Source organism: Saccostrea cucullata, unplaced genomic scaffold (genome assembly GCF_032062105.1).
Source record: "Saccostrea cucullata isolate Sc308-1 unplaced genomic scaffold, CSIRO_AGI_Scuc_v1 ctg103, whole genome shotgun sequence".
NCBI lineage: Eukaryota > Metazoa > Mollusca > Bivalvia > Ostreida > Ostreidae > Saccostrea > Saccostrea cuccullata.
Window position 1 is genome coordinate 695,778 of NW_026937060.1, and position 20,559 is coordinate 716,336.

Consider the following 20,559-nt stretch of genomic DNA (forward strand, 5'->3'; position numbering starts at 1 on the left):
ATGGTTTATTTAGGCACTTTGGTAATAAATGTTTTTTTTTCAAAGTGCATTAACTTGGTCTAAAATTTAGCGCATTTTGAAATTTTTTTTCTTCAGAAAGGTTAATTTTTCAAATTGCAATGTAACATGGCATATTATTTTAGTACATGTATATAAAACTTGAAGAGTACATTCAGATCACAACAGTTTTCTCCTTGAACAGCTTTAATTTTAATTGTTTCCTTTAATGTATATCTGTTTGTAGATATGAAGTTCTGGGTTTTTATCTGCCTGTTGTTTTGTTTGTCACCGTTAACAGCCAGAAAACAGGACGTGGACACAGATGATAACGAATTCGCCGAATTCGAGGATGAAGGTACTGTAAATCACTTTTTATTCCAGAGAACTTTATTTTCGCGTAATTACGCAAGACAATGAGATCGCAAAAATTTCATTCACGCTTATAAAAGCCTTCCTTACGATAATATAGAGGAGAAATAAGAATTTGTGAAAAATTATGTCTTGCCAATAAAGAGTCAATGACTATCTTGTGTAAATAAGGTGTCGCGAAAATTTTGTGATCTACTAACAGTATATGAAGCATCAGAAGAGAACTTTGTAATGTCATCAGTATAACAAACCCCCTACAAATAATGAATCAGCTGAATGATTGTTGGTTATCTTTGATTTTGATTTGTTTGAACCATGTGGATTATGTGCCTTTTGTTTCAGATTTTGTTCATTGGATCCTGCTTTTGTTTTGTATGCTTCTGTACTCCATTCATAATAATCCCTTTTCAGAGGAGTTTGTCGTGGAGCCAAGCAGCGAGAAGTCTGGTCCATCAGCTGGTGACACTGACAGACAGATCAACAAAGATGCTGTGCCTACAGAGGACACAGAGGAGGAAGATTCTACTATAGAGGTGTGTGTGTGGGGAGGGGGGAGGCATTTTAGTGTTCACATGGTTGTAACAACCAGTGTTTTCCCTAAGAACCAGCTACCGGCCAAACTGACTGCTTCAATGGACAAAAGTGATGCTTTGAAATAAAAATTTAAAAATTTGTGACAAGGTCCACAGAGATTCTGTTCATAAATCTCAGTCCCAAGCCTGTTACAAATGATCTCTATTCTCTAACCCTTTACTTTGAAATGAAGGGAAAACACTGAACAACAGTGACAACTTCTCAAGTATCTCTGGTAATACAGACCAAAGTACTCAGAAGTACAGAGAGCCGGGCTCATTTACAGAGTAGAATGGATTTCTTACATGAATCATATTCTGATGAAAAAATTATTTTAAAACTATCAATATAAATGATAAGACACTGATAGTGAGTTTTTCAATCCTAATACCATGGTCTGATTTTGTCAGAATCAGAATTAATCTGGTACCACAGCTGAATGTAAACAAACAGGCCAGTCTGGTTCCCTCTCCTGCTTTACCTCGTATGTGTAGAGAAAGGTAAAATCAAAAATCCTTATGCTAAACTATGTTCTTTTTAAAAAAGTCATTACCTAATGTTTATTTTATATAGATTTCACCTTATCTGATGAATTTTTGCACGTAACTTTAAAATGGCGACTATGGGGTTAACATCCTGCCTTGAACAGGATCCTAAGCCGGAAAAGCAATAATACTTTGAATGTATTAAATTTCATGAAAAGGATTTTTAGTTTCACCTTAATTCTTAACCTAAAATATACCAAATTTGATTTTTAGTTCAATTCTCTACAATTCTCTATCATCCTTGGACTTTCAGTGAGGCATGGCATTCTCGAAGCTACATGATTAGCGTTTCTCAAATTTTCATTGGTTAAGAAATTGAATAACTTTAAATTGTCGTTGTTAACGATAACGATGAGATGCAGGGCTCGACATTAACGCTTGTCCGGTACCAGTGAAAAAAAAATACGGAAAAGTGAATATTGCTGGGCACTTGTCCGATTGGACAAGTGCATTTTAATGCAAAGGAGTCTATAAATAATAAAAAGAACGACTGTTGAAAGCTAATCGGTAGTTTCAAGACAGAAACTATATATGAAAACCAGACTTTGATCCCGATTTGTATCGCCATATTAATATTGAGTTCATATTCGATCGGGATCGAAGCTCATTAATTGCATACCACTGAAGTCATGGAAGATACGAACCGAAGTGTGGATTCTGTTTGAAGTTGACAGGTTCACTTCGTCTTGTGGACATTTATGTTATTGTAAGGACAGAAAGCCTAGATTAAATTTCGTTATATGTGTTTGTTGTATTTATCAATAACATTACGAATCAATCACACACATGTCATGTGATGGACTTTATTTTATTTTTCAAATTTCAAAGATCTTTATTGCAAAATTTTCGGACAAGTGAAGTTGAAGTTCGGACAAGTGAATGTCCTGGTCACTTGTCCAAATGGACAAGTAGGAGAAAAAGTTAATGTTGAGCCCTGAGATGACTTTAGCCCCACCTCTTTGCCGTATGAAATGCTGTGATTGGATCCTTACCACACTTGTTGAAGTTTGTCAGAATTTCTATCCCATGTATATTTCAACAGTGAGTGAAAGGCTGTATAAATTTCAGATGCTAATTTTGTAGAGTGGAGAATGCCATGTCTTACTGAAAGTCCAAGGATAACAGAGAATTGTTCTAACATCGTACTTTCACTGAATTTTAAGAATTTTGTTAAAATTTTTCAGACAGAGGATGAAGAATTTGAACACTTTATCGATGAAGATGAATTTGAGGGGTTCGAAAAAGACAAGAGTCAGCCATCCAAATCAAAAGATGGACAACCAGAACTGAAAATGGCCGATGTACGTTTTTAATGTTTTACAGTAAAACTTGCTTAGTATACTGTAGGAACACAGATATTCGCAGGTATAACGAGGTTTTTTTTACACCCAACTATAAATTTTTTACACATTCCTTACATGGTTATAACGACAAGGTTGTGACTAGTAACTTTATTGCATGTTTTACCGTAGCATCATAGTTAGGGATGGGTACTGCCAAAAATTTTGTATCGCGATATTTCACGATTTTTTCCCCACAATATCACGATAATATAATGATATTTTTAAAAGCAGTTTTTACAATGATTTTGTATGAAAAGTCATTATTTTTCTCAAAAATATGCTAGAAAAACAAAATTTTACTTTCTTGAAAGGATGATGTGACATAACTGCTATCTTGGGCCCCTTTTTCCACGACGAATTATATTTAATCTACAAAGATGTTGGTAGTTTTCAAACATGAGTGAATAAATAGGACGCCTTTTCAGCAGTTTCAATAGTTCAGACACATTTTAATTGCAAGGAAAACTGCATTACCTTTGATTTTTTACACCCTATCACAGCTAAATTAGGCCAGGTTTGTGAGAATATGTTTTTTATGGCAAGAGAATGGGCGGGTCTTAGTACAAAAGAGGAATATATGTGTCCGAGAAGCCCTTATATGGCTATTGTTATTATATCGCACATAGTCATTGTCCAATCCGATGACAGAACAACAAAACATGCTGGTTTACTACGTTTACAATTTATCACAGACACGTGGTTTAGGTCAATTTACCTGTCATAGTTTTCTACATTTCAGACTTTTATAATGGTAGTCAAGTCTGTTTGTATTTTAATACGCATGTATTTTCAGCATTTACGGTTTTTAGGGCAAGAAATGTAATTGTCACTGATACTTTGAAATAGCGAATTGCTCACCAAACAAACTAACTAATGTATACTGTCATGTATTTATAAATTGTTTGTAACTGTTGAAAATCTTTGTAATCTCGGAAATTGTATATGTATATCCGTGTCTAATCTGTGACTCAAATGTATAAAAAAAAATATCGGATAGCAGTAAAATTCCAAGCATGTTTCCATAGAATTTGTTGTATTCACTCGTAACGAATTTTGTTTAGCTGATTGGTCAAAGAAGTGCCTCGATTAGCATATGAATTTATTCTTAGGTCAGAAAATCTAGTTCCGTCGATCTGTTCATAATGCGAAAGGCCGGATAGATTTTACATTTCTTAAAAATAGCACATTTTCTCCTTTTACAAATAGGTAGATTTCAATAAAATCCAGTGTAGTACCTTCGTATATTTTAAGGGCTTCAAAGAGTGGGGCGTGGTTAAAACGCAATAGGAATTGGATGTAAACATGATACCCCTACCCCAATAAAGGGTCTATATCAAATCACGTTTCTATTTTTGTTTAAAATAGTATTCTATAAAGGTACACATATCAGTGATTAGCTGCATGCAAAAATTTGAACAAAATCTAGACATTTATATTTTGTCAATTTACCGGGGGCCCCAAGTCACCTCATCCTTTTTATTTATATAAAATCAATTATGTTTGGACGGTAAGATGCCGTTCTTATCACTTTTTACAACATTTTTTGTACTTTCTGTAATTGTAATTTGAAAGATTGAACAAATAAATGATAATTTCTTGACTTTATAATATGTATCTAAAGACCTGTATTTAGGTCTCCGTATCAAGATACGTATCACGCAACAAAAAATCGCGATATACTGGTATACCGATAAAATCGCACATCCCTAATTGTAGTTCTTAGATTTTCCACAATTATCAATCATGGTTATCCAAGTAGAATTGCATTGAACGAAGTTTTTTGAATTATCTGCAATTTTTTTTAATTTTTTTAAAATGAAAACTTTAATTTTAAAATCATTTGCAAATTTTTCTAATTTTTTAAAATGAAAACTTTTATATTGTTGAAATTTTGCTTTGTCCAGAATACAGTTTGTTACCTCTGTGAATTTCTTTCTGAGTTTCGCTATGTGTAAGACATCCAAATGTTTAAAGATAATCCTATGATAGGTTTGTCTAACATTTTTCCTGCTCAATATCGTGGCTGGCTGCAGCTGTTGAAACCAATGTTTACAACTTTGTTTGAGGTGTTGATTGTGGTGTCACAACATCGCTGCATACGCACTGACTCCTGGTGAATACGGCCTAAATTCAGTGAATATGTATAGTGTTATGAACTGTTTACATTTGTATAGATTATAAAGGGATTCTAAAATAGACTACATAATAAATTTTTTTTATTGCTTTGATATTATAGGTACCATTGCAATTCCGAACGAACTGGGACAGCTTTTATGTAGAGATTCTGATGCTTGCTGGGCTTGGGGTGTATTTCCTGAACTTTTTACAAGGGAAAAGCAAGAACCATAAACTGGCCCAGTCATGGTTGAGTGCACACCGTGACATCCTTGAACAAAACTTCAGCATTGTGGGTATGTATACTAGTCTTATCTTTAGAATATTGATTTGTTCTAACAATGATCTAACAATTCATACATGATATTGGTTTCTGGCTTTAAAAAAATCTTCAGGAAGTTAAATTCATAGCATCTTATGCAATTTTGAAAACACTTAGAATCTAAGTGAAATATGCACTATATACAGTTATTTTTCAAAAGTAGAATTAAAACCACTTGGGATTATCTAAGTTTGATAAAACCAGTTTGTTTTAATTTTACTTTTGTAAGATTACACTATATAGAGAAATCTTCCCTCAAATTTTATTTTTGCTCTCTTTAGAAGTGGGCCAATTTTAATTTAAACATGCATTTTATTTAAAAGTCGGGTTTCTACTCTATTCACATATGTCTTGATGAATTTTGAATGAAGCAAAATTTTCTGTAAGTTTGATAAGCTAAAAATATTAAGTCTCTTTAAATGATGACATATTTAACATTTTATTTTAACAGGTGATGATGGAACTTCTAAAGAGGCATCCTCTGGGACTCTAATGAAGGAATCGGAAAATGTCTACGCCCTCTGGTGCAGCGGTAGAACATGTGTGGAGGGAATGCTGGTCGAACTGAAGTTCCTGAAGAGACAAGACCTCATTAGCTCCATTTCAAACATGTTTAAACCCGCCTCAGACCAGATTGTAAGTCACAGGTCTTCAATTCTTTTAAGGACATAGGCAACGTACCTTACCTACTGATAATTTTTGAATCCACCTGGCTCTCCTGCCTTGGCAAGAATGAGCCAGTGGACTTAAGGTTCATTGACACTCTGATAAGAGAGATAACTCTTAATTGACATAAATGTCTATTATTCCTTTATAGATTTACTAAGTTGAAGTGTCTTTTTTGTCCGGTTTTGCCCCACAAGCTATGCTATTATTATTTGAATTTTAACTAAAAAATGCATTTCTTTTCATGAAGGATCAAGCAACATTTTATATGAGTGAGCAGAGGCTTTATGAGCTTTAATCCCTTCATTACAGGTAATCCAGGTAGATCTGGATCCCAAGGTGATGGATAAGTTTGTATTTGCCATTGCTCAGAAGAGAAGCTGCAACAAACTCCACAAGGAAATGCTGGACTTGGTAGGTATATCTTGTCACAATACTGGTTTGTCATAGAGGTGAAGAGATTTTATAGGGAGAGGGCTTAAATCTAGGCTTTCCCTGCTGCCCAATCCCATTCACTTTTATTTGTGAATACAACTTTGTATAAATGAAAAAAGAGAGGTTTTATAACTAATGTTAAACTTTCAGATTTTGAACTTGATGTCACCAAGATCAAAATGTCCAAGATACATGTACATGAGGTTTCAAGATATTTAGACTAAAATGCATAAAAAATGTAGTTTGGATTTCCAAGTCACATAAATAGATACAGTATCTACTAGTAGCATGTTTATACTGCTGGCATTTACCCTTAACGATACATATCCATGTGGCTTGGTACGATTCTAAGCAGGTCATAAAGAGGTTAATCCCATGTAAACGAAGACAGTGAAGAAGTTCAAAATCACAATACTTTTAAAGCCATACATGGCGTAAATGATCAATAAAATATATTTTTGAAAAATACAAAATTAAGTAAAGAAATATACTTACTACATTTAAATTAAAACTTTTCATACAATTCTGAACATGGAGAACACCTCGTTTCATCTAATAATACGATTTTATCTTCTCTGTATTGTGTTATTTAAATCCTTTGTATTTTCTTCCAACCAAATTAAATTGTGATATCTTTATAACGCAGTTGACTTAGATTTTGTAATTTACGTAAAAGTTCTATCTTTATATAAAGTAATGATATAATTAATAAGTTCTTATAATTTTAGTCTAATAATTTTCATTGTACATACGCCATATATGGCTTTAATTAGAAAACAGAGAGCACAAGGTTATTTAAAAGGATATTTTTACTCAACCTTTACGCATATAATTTACACATTATACATGTATATCGACTCTGAACAAACCTGTGCTCAGTGTTTACGAAAATGTCATGTTTTAAATTTTGAATTTACCGGGTGGCAGTAAATACATTGTACAAAATTTACAACATGACATAAATTTTGTATTTACTGCCACCCGTTAAATTAAAAAATTTACAACATGACAAAAGCTTTAAAGTGTATACTTGTCAGTGATTTCTTTTGATATTCATGAAAATCAAAGGACCCCAACTTCAACACGCAGCTTCGTATGCTGCGTATACTAGGTTCTTTTGTTTGACATTTTTAAATGATGACTCAAATAATAAAGACATTTGTTAATTATAAAATTTCATTTTTAAGGCTTTTGAAAAATGTTCGAAATTTGATGAGTAACGGGAGGCCACAGATAAGCCTTATTGAGACTTGTGAGTTGTCCTTTCATGTGATTGAAAATGAATATTAAACCAAACATTTTTTTGCCCTCCCATAGAGCCAGTTCACAGAAAAGAAGAACCTGGATAAAAAGATCGACATTCCCTCAAGTTTTCAGGTCCTCAGTGAGATTATGGAGGCTACAACAGCTGTTCTGGACAAAAAGGTCAGAGGTCATTGTGAATTGTAAATGAGTATAAAGGTCAAACGATTTTTGTTCCCCTGAGACTACTGTAAACATATTACATTTAGCGGTGTATTCTATTTAGCGTTTTGGCGGAAAGCAGGGCCCTCTAATTCAAGAACATTTCTAAATGTCTTGTATATTAACTTTTATAACTAGCAAATTCAGACAACGCTAAATCAAATTTACGATAACTTGTTGAAAATTGAATTTCCGCCAAATATCGTACATGCCAAATGTAATACATTTACAGTAAACTGAAGTAGTAGTAATCAGACCACGGTGTCCCTATTCTGCATTAGGGGTGAAATCTAGCTTCGGAACTGAAGATCTCTACTTGACAATATTCATACAGATAAAGCAGAGCTACATATCGTAAAAACCTTTGATTTACGCGGTCATTTTTGGTCACTCACTTTGGGTATTATTTCTTGAATTTTTAGCGTTCCCCCACTTTAAGAATGATGTCTGATAGTTAAGGATGTCACTATTTCATAATTATTCTTGATACTTACATGTAATTTACCTTTGAATGGTCACAAACAGCCTTTTATGGTTTTGGAATGTTGGTTTGAAAAAAATCCATTCCGACATTTATGTTGGAGATCATAGAAATATCTGTCAAAGATCATACATTTTCCCTTGAAATTAAACCCATCATGAATGCTATTGTAAGTTTTAGAAACGTTTAAATGCTTAATAATCAAAATTTAAATTAATTTGTCATGTTTCTTGCAGCATGAAATTAAAACCATCATGAATGGTACATGAAATTTTAACACTGGAATTTGGAATTAAAACACCTTACACATGTTACAGTTATTCTTCTATTAATTGACAGGTTTGCACGGTGCTCCAGAAATTTGAGCCGTGTGTGGAATACATTCATTTTTCTGACCAGTATGCAGGACTTAAGTCTACCGAGTACGGTTTGGTTTTTGTTTTTCTTGAAGATTAAGATTGTCTAGGGTTAATCAATCTTCAAAATTATATAGCTGTGTATGTAGAAAGAGCAGAACATATTATGCATTAACCTGTAAACAATACTGCTAATTAATGTAAAAAAAAAAAAACTCTTCATTTTCAAATATAATGTGCTACATATCTATAGAACATAAGGAGAAACTTGTATATGCATTTTTTTTATCAATTTAAAATTCTCTGTCAATTAAGTCTAATCCAGTAGAGCTGCAGTCTTGACAGAGACGTCTGGTTCCGTGATTGTCCAGTTTGAGAATTTATTTGCAAATTCACATGTTTTTTGTTTTCATTGTTATATAGTTTGAGAATTCATTTAAAATTTGATATGTGTTTTGTAGCGACTCTCAACCAACTAAGATGCCTCAAGTGAAACCAGTCCTGATGTTTGTCTTCAATGGTAAAGTAGTCAACGCTTAAAATCATCATTTCCTTTTCTTATACATGTTATAATTGTAACAATCTCTATGAAAATTTGAAATAATTATACAGTATTCTACAATAATTTCAAACAATGCTTAATTTAGCATCAGCATGGTCTAACAGTAAACTTTTATGCCGAAAACCCACAATTTTATCTCTATTATTTTCAAATGTTTGATTTTATACTTGTTGTACAGTCTTTGTGAAAAAACTCAACATTGTTATAAGTACATGTATGTATCCTATACATATTAATAAATGTTTGCCAGTGTTATTTTAGGTGATAACTTATAGACTCAGTATACTTATTTTCAGTGCCTGGAAAGGGGAAGACTAAGCCCTCTGATATGGAATCTGTAAAACCACTGCTCCAGATGGTCTTCCACTGCATCGATAAAGTCAGCCGTCTTCAACTTAGCCGAGAGGTAAGTAATGTATTGATAAAGTCAGCTGTCTTCAACTTAGCTGAGAGGTGAGTAATGTATTGATAAAGTCAGCCGTCTTCAACTTAGCCGAGAGGTGAGTAATGTATTGATAAAGTCAGCTGTCTTCTACTTAGCGGAGAGGTAAGAATTGTATTGATAAGGCCAAAAAAAATTAATCAATGGTTTCTCAGGCACTGCCGCATCAGTTCAAAAATGGCCGCATTGATCAATTTTATTGACATATTGAAAGGGAAGTAACTCAATTTCCTGTTTTTTTCCAAGTTGAAAAAGAAAATTGAGTTATTCCCCTTTTCATAAATGCTAATATATGGACACAGACTACCAATTATTTTGCTTTACATTCCTTTATAATATAAAAAATGATTAAAAAAATTTCACCAGCTCAACTTACCTGAAACTTGGCACAGAGTAAGAAGAATTCAAGTCCAAAAATTTGTCAGAATCACAGGAAAATTCATCGCATGCAGTTCCTGCTAAGGCATCGCAAATAACCCCTACCCTGCTTTTTTCACTTTCTCTTCGGGGAAAGGGTAAATATGGGCCTCTTTACACCTTTCATACTACGCGCTTAAGTGCAAAATTTCACAAATTATTAATTTTATATTTTTTTTCAAACTCTCTCCTTTCCATCTATGCCCCAAAATAACACCATTCCACCCCGTAAGCACCCCAAAGAATTTTTAAGAAAAAACCTCTATTTTTAAACTGGAACTCTTTGCGTGGTCAATGAAGTAGGGGTAGAATTAGTAGTCTGTAACCATATACGTTTTTACTAGAAAAACAGTACATTTCTTCTAAATTTTCAGTATTTTATGAATTAATTTTTAAATAAATGTTTGGAGTAACATTATTTAAAGTTGAATACATATTATCACCAATTTCAGAGAACAAAAGTTAAGAATTGGTAGATATTATCATTTTATTGAACAAATGACTTGGAAAAGGTGTTAAACCTGCTTTCAAAAAGAAAAAAAAAAAAGAAGCCTGCCTGCCGCATTGAGTTTTGATTTTTTTGGACTGAGAAACTATTGATTAATTTTTTTGGCCTAAAGTCAGCTGTCTTCTACTTAGCGGAGAGGTAAGTAATGTATTGATAAAGTCAGCTGTCTTCAACTTAGCCGAGAGGTAAGTAATGTATTGATAAAGTCAGCTGTCTTCAACTTAGCCAAGAGGTGAGTAATGTAAAGATAAAGACAGCTGCCTTCAACTTAGCTGAGAGGTAAGAAATGTATTGATAAAGTCAGCTGCTTCAACTTAGCCAAGAGGTGAGTAATGTAAAGATAAAGACAGCTGCCTTCAACTTAGCTGAGAGGTGAGTAATGTATCGATAAAAACTGCCGTCTTCAACTTAGCCGAGAGGTAAGCAACAAAAAGCACTTTAGGATCATCTGACTTTTCTAATTTAAAGATTGCTGAATGTTACAAAAATACTTGTTACATTATTATATTTTCCCCTTTTACACTGTAGAACAATTTTGCCCAAAAAAATTTTATTCGCCCACATATAATTGTAGCTACTCTATTTAATTATTCTTTTTTTTCTTAATTCCCACATTTATGATGAGGTCAGAAATAAAACAAGGAACAAAAATTTCCATCGCTTACAGCACTTTTGATGATTTTTGTAACAGGCCAAACAGAAAGCAGAAAAGAACCGACAGAAGGCGGAGGAGGAATACGAACGTTTGACTCACAGTCAGCGTCAGGAGGCGGCACAGCTCCGCAGGGAGGAAAAACGTCGTGTGGAGAAAGAACGACTCCTTAACGAAGAGGATCCGGAAAAGGCACGAAAGCTTGAGGTAATGTCCCTAAAAATACAGTATAATGGGAATTTTTTTGTGCTGCTAATTTTTACTAATTTTTACCACTTTTATAAATCCGTAAAATTTAACAGAAGTTGATGGTTTGAGTTGTCTCTCTTTATATTACCGATAAAATGAAGACGGGCATGCGATGCTCATCAATAAAGATATTGAGCATGCTGTGTTTTCGCTTTAAAAAAACAGGAATCTAAGAAGGATACATGATATATAAAGGTAATTCAATGAACAAACATTTATATATCATTCACATATCATATTAATTTAAAGAATCGACATTCGATATCGTGGGAAGTAATTCATTTGATTTTTATATCGGGTTTTCCAGACGCATTTAGCTTTCTTGTATGTAAAAGCATTCAAAATGTTAAAACATTGATCTGGAATTTCACCTCTGATGATTTTAATTTTATGGACATGCTCAATTCGCAAAAAATTAACACGTAAAAATTTAAATCACCATATTTCTACCAAAATTCATTAAAAATTTACAGCAGTGAAAATAACCTGTTATATGGTATTATTTTATTGATAATTAATATTAACATCAAACTAATGTTGCCATTCAAATTACTTTTCCATATTACAAAGGATTAAATTTTGTAGTAAGAATCCAAATTTTAGTCTCAGATAATTTATGAATAATTAATAGCTATGCTTATGAATAGAGAAGTTTAAGGAAATTATTTTCACGATGTTTATGTACAGGTTTGTTTTGAAACGGGGCCTCATTTTTCTCAAGTATTTTATCATTTCTGCTTACTTTGAATATTCACTGATGTTAAATTATGAATTGTGCAGGAGAGAGAAAATCGACGAGAAATGAAGCGTAAACAACCCAAGATGAAGATGATGAAGGTGCAAGGCTGAGGTAAATTTTGACAATGCAAAACACACCAAGTGGTATAGATTACAATATATTGTTGACACAAAACACAGAGTAATGTAGATTGCAATAGATTGACAACACAAAACACATAGAGGACTGTAGATTACAATAGATTGACAACACGAAACAAAGAACTGTAGATTATAATAGATTATCAGCTAAAAACACAAAGTACTGAAGATTACAGTAGATTGACAACACAAAACAAAGAATCGTAGATTATAATAGATTGACAACACAAAACACACAGCGTACTATAGCTGCGGATCTGTAGCTCTCCCAAAAAAATATTGATAGACCGGAGAGCTACAGAGCCATCCATTGAAAAAATTGTATATTTATTGCGCACAAAAAAATGCGCTCGGTTCTTGATTTATTTCTCCATGTTTTTAAAGCTGTAATCTCAAAATATTACTACATGTAACCGTGTGTTCCTACACATTCTTTGACTCTTTCCACAACAAAATATTCCTCGTAATTGTTGTTAATAGTCCTCCTGGCCCTGATATTGCAATTATCGGACATTTCGCTTAATTATACTGCCATTTTGGTTTCAAAGATAATTTGGTCCAATATGCTTCGTTCATTACGAGAGAACTTGATAGAGGAGAGAGTAATTTTTTGAAATCTTCCATTTTTTGCAACTGAGGTAATAATTTGGAAAAATTAATCAAGAATCGAGCGCACTTTTTTGTGCGCAATAAATATACAGTTTTTTCAATGGGTGGCACTGTAGCTCTCCGGTCTATCAATATATATTTTTTCGGAGAGCTGCAGATCTGCAGCTAAGCATACTGTAGATTACGGTAGATTAACAACACAAAACAGAGTATTGTAGATTACAATAGATTGACAACACAAAACACACAGAGTACTGTAGATTACAATAGATTGTCAACACAAAACAAACAGAGGAATGTAGATTACAATAGATTGACAACACAAAACAAACAGAGTACTGTAGATTACAATAGATTGACAATACAACACACAGAGAACTGTAGAATGACAACACAAAACACTCTAAGTACTGTAGATTACAATAGATTGAATAACGCAAAAGCAACGTTCTTGCAAATAAAAAGTGATTACAGCAATTGTACATGAATGTATGAATTGAGTCTGTGTAAAAGTACATGTATGACAGTATGTAAACTTATTTAAAATAAGCATCATAGCTGTATTGAAAAAAATTTGTACGAATTGAACGATTTCTTCTTTTTTTCAGGTGTAAAAATGATGTGCAATGAAGAGTTTAAAAAATTTCTTAGTTTCCAGTTTTTAACTTGAATGTGTGCAATTTGAAGAAAGACTCTCTGTTTGTGAAATGTGACTGTTTTATTGTCATTATGTTTTTATATATATATGTATATCTGCAGTTTTTGTCACTAATAATATATTTACATTACATACATATGTATGTTCATCAGTACATGTACAAACTTTAAAAAATAAATTCAACTTTTATAGAAATATTTGTAAGCATTTTAATAAATGATGATCAAATGACAAATTAATTGTTGCCTTTTTAACTCACCTGAGCCGAAGGCTCAAGTGAGCTTTTCTGATCAAAATTTGTCTGTTGTCTGTTGTCGTTGTTGTTGTCGTCGTCGTTGTTGGTGTCATTGTTAACTTTTTACATCTTCATCTTCTTAAGAGCCACTTGGCCAATTTCAACCTAACTTGCCACAAAGCATCCTTGGGTGAAGGGGATTCATGATTCTTAAAATGAAGGACTAAGCCTTCTTTCAAGGGGAGATAATTATGAATTAATATAAAATTCATGGTATCTTTTTAAAAGTCTTCTTCTTAAGAACCATTGGGCCAGGAAAGATGAAGGGGTAGGACAGGGCCACAATGGCTGATCAAAGTTTTACATAGGAATATATAGGAAAAATCTTTGAAAAATCTTCTTCTCCAGAACCATTCGGCCAGGAAAGGTGAAACTCGTGTGTAAGCATCCTCAGGTAATGTAGATTCAAGTTTGTTCAAATCATGACCCCCAGGGGTAAAGACAGGGCACAATGAGGGATCAAAGATTTTCATGAGAATATATAGGAACAAATCTCCAGAACAGAAACGTATTGTTTAGTCAAATTGAAAATTAAGCATCTGCAAGTAGTGAAGTTTTAAATTTATTCAAATAATGTCCCGAGGGACAAGGGGTCACAATGTGAAATCAAGTAATATGTTGCAAGAAATCTTTTCAAGTATGGCAAAATTACACATGTGTGCTTAACTGATATAGTAACATTCTCAAGTAATAGAAAATTCAAACCCCCTCCCCCAACAAGTATACTTTTCAATACTGAGCTGATTTGTGTTTGAAGATACACTCGGTAAAATGTACTCTATATATTACATGTATTAGAAAGAACGTTGTAAATTGTAAATAAAGTGAGAGTTTAGACATAATGTTGGGGAGGGGTGGAGTCTGCTGATGGAAATTGATTGTATATTGTTTAACGTCCCTCTCGATAATTTTTCACACATATGGAGACACCACCACATGCCGGTGGAAAGCTGCAAATTTTGTCCCATACTTAGGGCTATTGAGCAGGGAGGGATTTTTTTCATGCCAGCACCTACTGCGACACGTGACCTCGGTTTATACTGTCTCATCCGAAGGACCGGTCTCACAGTGGGATTCGAACTATGTCATCAGAACTGTAAAACCGAGAAGTGACTATGTCGTCAGAACTGTAAAACTGAGAGACATTATACAATAATGGACTGTTTAGAAGGGAGACATCACCAATTATCAGGTCTGAGTAGGGTTGTCACCCTCAGACCTGATAATTGGTGATGTCTCCCTTCTAAACAGTCCATAATTGTATATTATTATCCTTCAGAATTAGACAGTCAATCTGATTGGTTTAGAGCAGGTCACGTGCAGGGAGACAACTCGTGATGTCTCCCTCACGCGCAGGGTGACAACTGTTATTTATTTTGCAGTCTGAAATAAAAATGATCACTATTTCAGCTTTTTAACATTTGAACATTTTCAACTTCTTAAAAATATCTTGTGTTTTCCTAGCATAGATGCTTTTAAAACTGTGAAAGTACTTTTTAAACTGCATTTTTTTTTTGTGGCCGATTTGATGCTTTGCATCAATTTTACTTGTTGCATTTTGATTTATTTTCACTTCTTAAGATGCATTAGAACATATGAAAATCATGTTTAATCGTAAGTGTTTTAATCATACAACTTTCCTGTTTTTAAAGGAAATTAGACGAATTTTACAGATAAGTGTTTTTTTTTCCAAGAGCCAAATAAGGAAGTTTTCTCATATATTTTACTGTAAGAAACATACACATCCTGTGTAATATCACATGAGTTTTACACAACAATTCTATGGAGGCCCACGAAAGGGTAGGTTATTCAATGACTTGTAAACGTGGAAAAATACAGAAAAACTTTTATGATATATGTTTTATAAATGTTGGTATTATTGAATCTATTTAATGTGTGGATGTATAACTAAGGTCTACTATACGTAGATTATGATGCATGAACCCTTTTGATGGGCCCCAGGATTTCTCTTGACATGTGATCCACTTGACTTGTTGACCGGTGTAACCGTGAAAACTGTCGCTAGTGCTCAGTGTCGCTCTTAATAGAATATATAGGGAAAAGAGCGACACTGAGCACTGGCTTATGCGCATGCCTAGGGATTTCGGTCGCTTCAAATCGAAGCGGTGTCCCACTGAATTTAATTCCATGGTAATAGTATCCAAAGTCGTAGATCTTTATGTTTTCTTTGTTTATTTTGATCTTAAAAGAAGGCAAGACAAATAAAATTTTAAAATTTTAGAACTTTTTATTTTTTTTTTTACCTCGTATAGAATTATTAAAATAATGATCTTTTAAATTTCTATATTATAGAGAATAAACGGCTACACATTTAATCGCGGTAAATTGAACAGATACTTGTATTTAAAAAAAGAAGAGAAAACATGCCAGAGTCCCTCAGTCATTTCTTAATAGGTGTGAACCACGCCGTGGGCGTTATCTCAGACAGGTGTCAAAAATTACCTGTATGTTAATAACTAACAAACACAGCTCCCCATGGTCGATTAATAATTTGATACCAATTAAAGGTGTGAACGGAGGTGAACCGAGAACTGAAGTCTAGTAACAAACCTTAAATATCTGTATTTTATCAAAATATAAGTTGAAAATATATATATATAAGTTTTATCAACCAGTTTTTATTTAATTAACAGATAAATAACGAGAAACACGCATAATTATGAAGAATGAGAGTCAGTGCTGAGTGTCGCTCTTCAAAATGGCAGTTCCCTATTTTCACACACCTGACTTATATATCGTCTGTAAAACAGGTATACCGTAAAATTTCAAGCCGGTCTTAGTTGATATAGATGATTTAGGTATAATTTAAGAATTCTAGAAGAAAAAAATGTAGAAAATAATTATTTTGAAATAGTTATGAGCGTCAGTGCTGAGTGTCGCTCTTCAAAATGGCAGTTCCCTGTTTTCTCACACCTGACTTATTATATCGTCTGTAAAACAGGTATACCGTAAAATTTCAAGCCGGTCATAGTTGATATAGATGATTTAGGTATAATTTAAGAATTCTAGAAGAAAAAAATGTAGAAAATAATTATTTTGAAATATTTATGAGCGTCAGTGCTGAGTGTCGCTCTTCAAAATGGCAGTTTCCTATTTTCTCACACCTGACTTATATATCGTCTGTAAAACAGGTATACAGTAAAATTTCAAGCCGGTCTTAGTTGATATAGATGATTTAGGTATAATTTAAGAATTCTAGAAGAAAAAAATGTAGAAAATAATTATTTTGAAATAGTTATGAGCGTCAGTGCTGAGTGTCGCTCTTCAAAATGGCAGTTTCCTATTTTCTCACACCTGACTTATATATCGTCTGTAAAACAGGTATACAGTAAAATTTCAAGCCGGTCTTAGTTGATATAGATGATTTAGGTATAATTTAAGAATTCTAGAAGAAAAAATCGTAGAAAATAATTATTTTGAAATAGTTATGAGCGTCAGTGCTGAGTGTCGCTCTTCAAAATGGCAGTTCCCTGTTTTCTCACACCTGACTTATATATCGTCTGTAAAACAGGTATACCGTAAAATTTCAAGCCGGTCTTAGTTGATATAGATGATTTAGGTATAATTTAAGAATTCTAGAAGAAAAAAATGTAGAAAATAATTATTTTGAAATAGTTATGAGCGTCAGTGCTGAGTGTCGCTCTTCAAAATGGCAGTTTCCTATTTTCTCACACCTGACTTATATATCGTCTGTAAAACAGGTATACAGTAAAATTTCAAGCCGGTCTTAGTTGATATAGATGATTTAGGTATAATTTAAGAATTCTAGAAGAAAAAATCGTAGAAAATAATTATTTTGAAATAGTTATGAGCGTCAGTGCTGAGTGTCGCTCTTCAAAATGGCAGTTTCCTATTTTCTCACACCTGACTTATATATCGTCTGTAAAACAGGTATACAGTAAAATTTCAAGCCGGTCTTAGTTGATATAGATGATTTAGGTATAATTTAAGAATTCTAGAAGAAAAAAATGTAGAAAATAATTATTTTGAAATAGTTATGAGCGTCAGTGCTGAGTGTCGCTCTTCAAAATGGCAGTTTCCTATTTTCTCACACCTGACTTATATATCGTCTGTAAAACAGGTATACAGTAAAATTTCAAGCCGGTCTTAGTTGATATAGATGATTTAGGTATAATTTAAGAATTCTAGAAGAAAAAAATGTAGAAAATAATTATTTTGAAATAGTTATGAGCGTCAGTGCTGAGTGTCGCTCTTCAAAATGGCAGTTTCCTATTTTCTCACACCTGACTTATATATCGTCTGTAAAACAGGTATACAGTAAAATTTCAAGCCGGTCTTAGTTGATATAGATGATTTAGGTATAATTTAAGAATTCTAGAAGAAAAAAATGTAGAAAATAATTATTTTGAAATAGTTATGAGCGTCAGTGCTGAGTGTCGCTCTTCAAAATGGCAGTTTCCTATTTTCTCACACCTGACTTATATATCGTCTGTAAAACAGGTATACAGTAAAATTTCAAGCCGGTCTTAGTTGATATAGATGATTTAGGTATAATTTAAGAATTCTAGAAGAAAAAATCGTAGAAAATAATTATTTTGAAATAGTTATGAGCGTCAGTGCTGAGTGTCGCTCTTCAAAATGGCAGTTCCCTGTTTTCTCACACCTGACTTATATATCGTCTGTAAAACAGGTATACCGTAAAATTTCAAGCCGGTCTTAGTTGATATAGATGATTTAGGTATAATTTAAGAATTCTAGAAGAAAAAAATGTAGAAAATAATTATTTTGAAATAGTTATGAGCGTCAGTGCTGAGTGTCGCTCTTCAAAATGGCAGTTTCCTAATTTCTCACACCTGACTTATATATCGTCTGTAAAACAGGTATACAGTAAAATTTCAAGCCGGTCTTAGTTGATATAGATGATTTAGGTATAATTTAAGAATTCTAGAAGAAAAAAATGTAGAAAATAATTATTTTGAAATAGTTATGAGCGTCAGTGCTGAGTGTCGCTCTTCAAAATGGCAGTTCCCTGTTTTCTCACACCTGACTTATATATCGTCTGTAAAACAGGTATACCGTAAAATTTCAAGCCGGTCTTAGTTGATATAGATGATTTAGGTATAATTTAAGAATTCTAGAAGAAAAAATCGTAGAAAATAATTATTTTGAAATAGTTATGAGCGTCAGTGCTGAGTGTCGCTCTTCAAAATGGCAGTTTCCCATTTTCTCACACCTGACTTATATATCGTCTGTAAAACAGGTATACAGTAAAATTTCAAGCCGGTCTTAGTTGATATAGATGATTTAGGTATAATTTAAGAATTCTAGAAGAAAAAAAATGTAGAAAATAATTATTTTGAAATAGTTATGAGCGTCAGTGCTGAGTGTCGCTCTTCAAAATGGCAGTTCCCTGTTTTCTCACACCTGACTTATATATCGTCTGTAAAACAGGTATACCGTAAAATTTCAAGCCGGTCTTAGTTGATATAGATGATTTAGGTATAATTTAAGAATTCTAGAAGAAAAAATCGTAGAAAATAATTATTTTGAAATAGTTATGAGCGTCAGTGCTGAGTGTCGCTCTTCAAAATGGCAGTTTCCTATTTTCTCACACCTGACTTATATATCGTCTGTAAAACAGGTATACAGTAAAATTTCAAGCCGGTCTTAGTTGATATAGATGATTTAGGTATAATTTAAGAATTCTAGAAGAAAAAAATGTAGAAAATAATTATTTTGAAATAGTTATGAGCGTCAGTGCTGAGTGTCGCTCTTCAAAATGGCAGTTTCCTATTTTCTCACACCTGACTTATATATCGTCTGTAAAACAGGTATACAGTAAAATTTCAAGCCGGTCTTAGTTGATATAGATGATTTAGGTATAATTTAAGAATTCTAGAAGAAAAAAATGTAGAAAATAATTATTTTGAAATAGTTATGAGCGTCAGTGCTGAGTGTCGCTCTTCAAAATGGCAGTTCCCTGTTTTCTCACACCTGACTTATATATCGTCTGTAAAACAGGTATACCGTAAAATTTCAAGCCGGTCTTAGTTGATATAGATGATTTAGGTATAATTTAAGAATTCTAGAAGAAAAAATCGTAGAAAATAATTATTTTGAAATAGTTATGAGCGTCAGTGCTGAGTGTCGCTCTTCAAAATGGGCATTATGGCAGTTTCCTATTTAGGGGAATTTCAGACTTCGCACACCGGCGTTATAATACACAAAATAATTCAGGTGATCATCTTAATAAGTTACATTTCCCAAGATTTCTTGGAAGGAAAGATATATTCCTTATCAACAAGTTTGAGGCCCAGTTTAGTAAATCTGCACAATTTTTTATGCAAGTCTGCAAATTAGGGAACTTGTAATTTTTCTGCACTAATTTCTCCTACTGATTATAAAAATAATAAGTGGGATGTACTAAGTACCCAACATACTGGTATTCCTAGGTATGTGAATTATTGATACTTGTATTATATAATTTAATGTCATATCATTTAATACCCGGTATTCTTTCCGTTTCATTTATTGAGTTGCATTCCTGATATATATCTTACCATATTGATATCGATTATTTTTATTGAATATGGTATAAATTTAATACCTTGTAAAAGGAACGATGTATCGTCTGCAG

The 20,559-nt window shown here is 33.0% G+C and overlaps 1 protein-coding gene across 1 annotated transcript; it reads left to right on the plus strand.

Annotated features, from left to right (window-relative positions):
* The first annotated feature begins 241 nt into the window (after nucleotides 1-241).
* On the plus strand, nucleotides 242-13,844 carry LOC134247156 (PAT complex subunit CCDC47-like). Its single transcript, XM_062729497.1, has 13 exons — nucleotides 242-355; nucleotides 781-902; nucleotides 2,672-2,788; nucleotides 5,067-5,241; nucleotides 5,719-5,903; nucleotides 6,246-6,347; nucleotides 7,686-7,793; nucleotides 8,653-8,735; nucleotides 9,131-9,189; nucleotides 9,528-9,637; nucleotides 11,290-11,457; nucleotides 12,280-12,349; nucleotides 13,596-13,844. Exons 1-12 carry the CDS (start codon nucleotides 247-249, stop codon nucleotides 12,346-12,348), a joined length of 1,407 nt encoding a protein of 468 aa, XP_062585481.1. The 5' UTR covers nucleotides 242-246; the 3' UTR covers nucleotide 12,349; nucleotides 13,596-13,844.
* The last annotated feature ends 6,715 nt before the right edge of the window (nucleotides 13,845-20,559 follow it).